We start from the raw sequence: 8,735 nt of genomic DNA on the forward strand, positions 1-8,735 counted from the left end.
AAACCTAACAAATTTCTTATATTAAAAGCCAACTTTACAGGAACCGGTTGTTTACAATAGGCTTAATTTACTAAGATCAACTATGTGAAAAGAGTGAAAAACGACCGAGGCTACGACTGTGTGCTGTCAGGGAATACACTGAAACCCTAATATTAGAGCTAAATTAAGGTTTTTTTTCATACTAAATGCAAATTAGATTTGTTTGATAGCAATACAGTTACAATTGGAATCGTTGACATACTCTTAAAAAGTAACTAGTCGAGAAATTATTAGTCATTTAGTGTAGTACCTTCAAATTTCAAAATGCGATTTGACGAAATTCTGAGACATTTAGGGGAATTCGGACCCTATCAAAAGCGAATTTTCTATTTGTTATGTTTACCTGGAATAACACATGGTATTCGAATGGTAGTTGCTGTGTTTGTAACTTATATTCCGTTTCATAGGTAAGTATAGTCCTACTAATCATATTGTTGTTCGTGAAATTTACTTATTGTCTTTCTTGGCATATATGCGTCTATAGCCTTCCCAAAAGATTACAGTCAGACATTTTATAAACGTACAATTTTTATTTTCTTTGTGTGGAAAATCATATCTGCGTTAATATCAATCAGACAAAATATTGAGTAAGATCACTTTCGACATTGTACATTGAACAAAGCATAATTTGCGTCTTTTACATTTCACTAGTTACACTACATCTTCGTCTTAGTATCTTCTACATTGCATTAGCGAACGTGTTTTATAAATGGAAGTAATAAAACAGAATCAGTTTCCCTGTTTAACTTTGGTCAAAAAAGTTTGTCCTATTCGCCACAGTGAGTGAGCAGCTGCTCTACATACACTATTTATATGGGTGTTTATGGCTCCTCTTGAATCTAACATCACACCCAGATCTCGAACTGAGTTTGAGAACCATACTATTTCAGTCTTCTGTCGTTTAACGCCAGCAAATTGGATTGCATAAAGTATCATATCTCATCAACACAATTTTCAATGCGATTCACTGCCGTGTCATCAATTCGAGAGTCACAAGTAATGTAAAGTTGGGCGTCGTCAGCAAAGTTTAAAGAATTTAGACCACGGCGTATGATGATGTCTTCAAGTGGAACCATATACAGTGAAAATAACACAGGACCCAGAACAGATCCTTGTGGCACACCGAACTGAAGTGTGTGCTCCTTCGAAACCACCATCGATCCGATAGAAACCCTTTGCATTCTACCCCGCAATACAAATACTAACCTATTTGTTAAGACATTTTTGTTTTAACACAGTACAGTTTCAAAATATTGAGAGTTTTATTATAGTATAGAAGAACAATATTGTCAATAAATCTTCTTTTGCAATTTTTTTTTCTTTAGAAAATATTTTGATATATAAAGGTTTGAATTTTAAACATCAAGATCAAACGACCTCTGTGAAAGTTACGTTAGCGCTCTGTAACATATCACGGTCATGAATGGCCATTTTTACGGGAACTATGCCAATATTGTCACGTGATCACATGATCCTGGTAATTTAAATATTAGAGGCAGGTTGCTCGCGGCTACAAGTGTTTGTAAACCAAGTCAATGAAAACAAAAATTTCGTAAGACGCGCATAATAATAAAAAGGAATATTGGATAACCAATAGTCATAATATAGCATTAAATACATATGTAAGTGTCAGAATTATCTCCCAAAGTATCCAAATTTAAGGACTATATTTAATTCGCAATATTACTATCACTAGACAAATCTCTGTTAAATACCGAAAGTAAAGAGTCTCACCCAAGAAGACACATCGCAATTCACCATTCATTACCGAGTAAGATTAAGCTTACGGAAACTGTCGAGGATTGCCGAAAGCATCAAGATGTTAAATAATTTCTTCTACTATATTAGGACAAGGAAAGGTTCGTTTAGCTGGTGAAACTTGAAACAGTTTGTGTAGTCCAAGATAAAAAAAAAACAATTCATGATTGTTTTACAATCATCATCATATTCTGTCTGTGCAAGGCAGGGGCAGTCATTCCTACGGACCACAGGAAAATTAATCACGTTTCTTAAGAAAAGAAAAAGATTTACTATTGTTTATTAGAAATTGGTAGAACACCATTGACAACCATTTAGAATAATTGGGTGAGATATAACATTGATAGGATGTTAGGAATAAAAGCTTGGAGGTTCGTTTACTTCGTTTACTAGATAAGTATAACATATCAGGTTGTCGATGTAAGAAATCTTATACATTTTGTTATACTATTCCCAGTTAACAAATCTTGTGCTCTATCACACCTTCAACGTTACAAATCTTATATTTGCAGATGTGCTTTACCAGGATATGATAATGATACATACGCTGTACAATCTGAGTACCATCAACAACTCATCAACGAAACTATACCATTAGCTAAGAAAGGTCTAGGCTATCTGTATGACCAATGCTATGTATATCTTACTGTTTCTAATCATACCAAATCGTTGGTCAAATGTAACCACTGGGTATATGATAAGTCTGTATTTACCAATACTGCATCCACCGAGGTTGGTCATAATTCTTAATTTATTTAGCTAGAGTGTTAAGTCTACCTTTCAACTTTTCGTGTCAGAGCATTCTAGTATCTCTCTTGACTGTGCTCGTTTCCCGTATATCGGTATCAATTCACTATTCATTTTCACGCATTGTGAAAAATGCATTGTGCATGGTCAACCCCCCAAAATGCGCAAGAACTATATGATCGCTGTTGAACAGGAACAGCGTAGCCTTGTTTGGAAACAAATTTATGAAATAATGGCCTTCTACGGCATAAAGCTAACTACATCGAAAGCCCAGTAGCCCCTCGTAAATAATTCGAGGAAAAGCAGTATTTTACAATCTAAACGATTCTTGCACCTTTAATCATGCTGAGAAGACAAAATATTTCAGTTTAACCTAGTATGTGATGATGCAATTAAGACATCCCATGCTCAGATGATATTTATGGGTGGTTATTTCTTTGGTGCATTTGTGACTGGTGCAATATCAGATAGGTAAGTAGGCCATATCTTTTACTTGAAGCTAACATCTGACTTTGTTCACGTCTGTGACATATTTATTAGTTTGATAAAGGACAATCTAGAGCAGTGTTAATGATCCACTTCCTCACATGCAAAAAGATTTCTCGTCCTTCAGCCCAAGCACTATAAATCATCTATTTAAAACTCTTGAAAATTGAAACATCCTGGTGAGGTATAACGTATATTTAAAGAACATAGTCCACGGTTTAAGAAATAAAGCGCAATGGAGAATCATTGAGAATCTTGTGTTTGGTGTGCTTCAGGAGACCACTTGCCACACCAAACCCCATATAAAGTTTCTCGTGATATGGTATAAGCTACCGTTGAAGGCGAGCACATTTCATTTTAGTTTCGCAAATGTGATGCACTTGGTTGAGAAAACGCATTTCTATCTAATGTCTTTTAAAAAAACCTTGATGTAGCATTGACAGGCAAGTCCTAGCCGAAAGACAGGTCAATAATGAAAAGAGAGGATCTCGTGATTTGCAGTGATATGTTTTTTCGTCGACAGATTTGGTAGAAAAGTAACTCTATATGGCTCTATTTTGTTGGTGTTGGCTGGAGGATTAGGTCTGGCTTGGGCTGATGATTTCATAGTGTTTGTTTTACTAAGATTTGTGAATGGAACTGCTACTGCTGGCGTCTTTACAACGTGTTTCGTTTTAAGTAAGTTTTAATCGTAACATTATCATTCACAAAAGGATCAATCTTTACTATGGGCTATATAAATTTTATCAACTTAAAACAGTATTCATCGGGTCTATTTTTTAGCCGCCGATACATTGACAAATGCTCCTTTGTATTGAACACAACACGTTTATAATAGTGCGAATTTTAACCTGATTTTTCTTATGAGTCCTTACGAATTGCTAACTCGTAGTAGATCACAATCATCCGTAAATAACTCGCTGGTATCTGTAAATAACTCGTATCAAGTCGCAAAGTTTCGTGAAGAGAAAGCCAAATTTTTCGACATATCAAGAATCGTCTCATGATTGTCGATGATGTAATTTGTTCGTATATAGCTCGTAGAAATCCGTAAGTATCGCAAACTGCTTGTAAACCGCTTGCAAAAACACTTAACCATCCGTAAGATTTTAAGATTTATTACGGTTAATTAACGATTTGTACAAGTTATTACGAGAAGGTTTCGTTTAGTTGGTAGTACTTTACGAATAGATACGTATACGTATGCACAGTTATCTGTTTGGAAAAAAGGTATTAATTAAGCTACACAACAAAAAAGACTGCAAATACTCGTAACTTACTCGCACCCGACTTGTAACTATACATAACAATAAGTATACAACTCGTAAAATGTCCGTACGTTACTCGTAGTTATCCGTGACAACAATCGGATTTTATCGTATTCAACTACGAGTTGAAGTTTCGTGAGAAAAATCGTGCATGTGAAGGGGGTATTAGAAATTACGAACTAACGAAAATTGAAAGTAAAAAAGGCATGTCTAATAGCAGGCTTGTGCTTTTTTTAAAATAACCATTATTTGTTACATTACAGGTGTAGAAATTGTTGGTCCATCAAAAAGAGCATTTACAGGAATAGTAATAGAATTTTTCTTTGCTATTGGAATGATAATATATGCTGGTATGGGATATTTTATACGAGATTGGCACTATCTGGAAATAGCTGCCTCTATACCTGTTGTTCTCTTTCTCGGGTATTGGTGGTAAGTAAAAGGACATTTTTAAACTATCAAATTACATAGACACACAATTCAAACCACCTTGGATAGGCTATTCTTAAATTGTAACGTTTTATAATGTCTTACTTGTTTTCACACAATTACCTTGGAGTCAATTTGAAAAGTGTATGAAGTAATGGAAAGACTAAAAAATTTAAAATCTAAGTAAATACGGTGGAACCAATACCATGCGTTTATGTCACAGCAACTTGTAACCTACCTATCCTTTTTTTGCATACTGATAAATTACATGAAATAAATGTCATGGAATCATTATACATAATGCATATAACCGTGACCTATTGAATGCATTTTGATACATACTGATAAGATTGAATGCTATCAAAAATAGTTCATAGCGGATCACGACACAACTGGCTGTTTTTTTTTGCGATATTAATGAGATAAGGACGAAATATTCCGCGATATTAATGAGATAAGAAACAATACATTTCGCGATATTGATGAGATATAAATACAAATACAATTCCGAGATATTGATGAGATATAAATACAAATACAATTCCGAGATATTGATGAGATATAAATACAAATACAATTCCACGATATTGACGAGATATAAATACAAATACAATTCCACGATATTGACGAGATATAAATATAAAAACAATTCCACGATATTGACGAGATATAAATACAAATACAATTCCGAGATATTGATGAGATATAAATACAAATACAATTCCACAATATTGACGAGATATAAATACAAATACAATTCCACGATATTGACGAGATATAAATATAAAAACAATTCAGCGATGAGATATTGGTTGCGTAATAGAAATCCGTAGGTTGGATATGAAATTTCTATAACTTAAGCTTAGTTAGTTAATCTATTTCTAACGCCTCTGGGAAGAATATTTTTAAATTCTGTATATTATTGTCATGATATGCGAATTGTCATAGTTCAATTTATAAATGGAGTAATGAACTCCAATTAGATGTGTAAAACATGATGACTTAAGATACATTTCGTAGATCTGATGGCAATTAATAGGAAACGACAAGCAGTCTTGTATATTAGTGCATTTATTGCCCAAAGATCCCAAGATGAAATTTATATTGTGAAATGAATCAATTGAAAACTAGAAATATTAAAACAGAACTTAAATCATGTTGCTACTCACGCTACGCGATCTTCAGACAACTGACCTATTATCAGCCTGCGTCTAGGTAAATTAACGAATCGTGTTTACTAAGAACTGAGTTTTCCTTCTAAATTGTTTTCAGTTGACACAGTAGTAGTTGTGTAGGGAAAAACCTGGTTAAGATCAGTGCCAAGGGGAATGGTCAAGGACAAGCAATAGCAAGGAACTTAAACAGCTAAGCGTTACTAGATGTTCTCTTCTTACGTTCAAGCTCAATCTAGAGCAGACTTGTTGTAGGATGCTGTAGAAACTTCTTTTCATTTGTAAAGCATGTTGTTTTTCAGGATAATTCCTGAATCACCCCGATGGTTATTGAGTGAGAACAAGGAGGAAGAAGCGGAAGAAATAATACGTCATGCTGCCAAAGTTAACAAAGTCAAACTAGATGAGAAGCTTTTTTTACAGTCCGTGGAAGAAGATGAAAAACAAGAGAAAGCTAATATATTTCAGTTGTTTAAATATAGGGTATTGGCATTTAGAACTTTTATAATCTTCTTTAATTGGTAAGATTTTTATATGAAATTTGTATAATATAAATTAAGTCAAATTTGGACGAATGATCACCGCGACCTTTCAATCAACGACCAATAGAAATTTCTTGTATATGCAGTTTTCGGTCAATTTCACCTGAACGACCAAGGACGGTTGACACGGCCATGGAACACCACCCTTGTGCACATCTTTTAATATCTTGTTGGTTTTACTGCCAATCCTTTGAATTGTAATTGACCTTTTGCTTGTACATAGATCGGAAAGACGAGCATGCAGTTACTCCTAAGTTCCACTTTTGTTTCAGGATGGTTGTCAGTATGGTGTATTTTGGTTTATCTTTAAATAGTGATAACCTAGGAGCTGGTTCTCTATTTTTAAACTTCTTTCTCGTTGGTTTGGTCGAGTTCCCGGCGTATACTATATGTTTGGTATTTTTAGACAGAAAAGGCAGAAGGGTTTTACATACGTGTAGCATGCTTACTAGTGGCATTGCCTGTATTATAACCATCTTTACCATTTTATACGCTGGAGAAGGTATGCTAGTTTTTAAGGGACGGGTCTGCCAAAATACCTTAAACTATAAGGACTTTCACTTTTAATTTATATGCCTTTACTATGTATTTATTATTTAGCAGAGTCTAAAGAAGGAGTTACTACATGTATAACTTAAAATTCCCGTTTCGGATTAGTCAAACGATGGCGAATCTGTCCCTTAAACAGACATTTTACAGATGCCATCATACTCTACACTGCTACTGATAAAAAGAAAGCGTCAGGAATAATTCAATATGTCACTGTTTAGTTATTTATAACGTCCCCCCCCCCCCCTCCTTTCGTTTAGATTGTTGGCCTGCGAATACAGCCAATCATAGCTTTCGACAGACAGACTGTAAATATTATGACTGATAGACTGTATTCGCTTTTCAACCAAATCGCCGCATTGATAACTTCTGTGATACATGGAAGGTGGTAATACCTTGACCATATGTGAGGATGCCTCAATTCACGATGGTATTTATTCCAGGACAACAATGGCTAACCGTAACATTTGCTATGATTGGTAAACTTGGTGCTACCATGGGATTTGCTGTCATATACGTTTTTTCCAGTGAGTTATTCCCTACTGTAGTACGTCAGGCCGGAATGGGATTTAGTTCCAGTTGTGCCAGGTTAGGTGGAATGATTTCACCATATGTTGTCATTGCCGTAAGTATAAGTTCAAGATAGAGAGGTCACATGCTTGGGAGTTCAGATCTTGATCTTGCTGTTTGAGTATCCTATAATGATACCTTCTGGAAAATCACTAGCCGTCCCAAGAGAAGCGTGTTGATAATACGATGCCAAAACATCGAGTTTTCTGGACCTCCGCATTATGGTACAAATAAACAAATACATCTAAAAGAGGTGAATAACGGGAAAAGAAACAAATGTGGACATTATTTGCTCTTTTCATTTCCTACTGTATTGATGTATCCTCATCGTCCCTTTCGTTGCCTGGTGCGGGCACACGAGCGGTCTTGGTCGGAGATTTTTGTCCCTTGAATCTTGATTAAAATCTCGCGTGTGCCCGTGCTTCCACGACAAGATTATCGTCTCGCCGACAGGATTTATAATATCAAACAAGTTTGATCCAATCAGAATCATTTTCCTTTCAATTGCATGCTCCGCACGTGATTATCGACAGACTGGAGATTTTTGTCTCGTGTACCCGTGCCAGTCGTTGAAACTCAAGACAAGACTCTAATCGCCGACAAAAGTCTCCGACCAAGACTGCTCGTGTGCCCACACCTTTAGCTGGAAACCGTGATTTTCAGAATTACAAGCAGTGAACCTTCAAACACCCAATATGAAATGTGGTCACATTACTCAGATCAGTCAATTCTACCTCACCCACTCACTCAGATATCCATCGTCAAACATTCATATAATTATAGGGCAAGACTATTGGCGGTGATTTTGGAAGAGCTCTACCAATGATCATATTTGGTTCTCTGTCTATTGGTGCTGCTATATTAACTTTATATTTACCTGAAACGTATAATAAAGATCTTCCAGAAACAATTGAAGATGGTAAACGATTTGGAAGGTAAGTATTTTACTATTTTGTAGAATAACGCAAACTATTGTAATACTGTAAGATAAAATAATAATCGTGTGTGAAATTTTAAAAGCTTTTAATATGGGCCTATATTGCCTAATGTGTATATACACTGTAACAGTGCTATTAACGCACTAGAAGGGCTCACGTTATAACAGTTAAGATTTAAGGCATAGTAAAAAAAAACAAAAAAAATTACGACTAACCACTTTCGCACTAACCTTAATT

General features: G+C 35.2%; 1 protein-coding gene across 1 annotated transcript; it reads left to right on the forward strand.

Moving 5' to 3' along the window:
• Positions 1 to 303: 303 nt before the first annotated feature.
• LOTGIDRAFT_106549 (hypothetical protein) lies at positions 304 to 8,499 on the forward strand (the record flags this gene model as incomplete). Its single annotated transcript, XM_009062096.1, has 9 exons — positions 304 to 446; positions 2,310 to 2,529; positions 2,912 to 3,015; positions 3,554 to 3,708; positions 4,562 to 4,730; positions 6,202 to 6,420; positions 6,714 to 6,943; positions 7,434 to 7,606; positions 8,350 to 8,499. The coding sequence occupies 9 exons, from the start codon at positions 304 to 306 to the stop codon at positions 8,497 to 8,499; spliced, it is 1,563 nt and encodes a 520-aa protein (XP_009060344.1).
• Between the last annotated feature and the right edge of the window lie 236 nt (positions 8,500 to 8,735).

Source organism: Lottia gigantea (genome assembly GCF_000327385.1).
Source record: "Lottia gigantea unplaced genomic scaffold LOTGIsca_5, whole genome shotgun sequence".
Taxonomy (NCBI): Eukaryota; Metazoa; Mollusca; class Gastropoda; family Lottiidae; genus Lottia; species Lottia gigantea.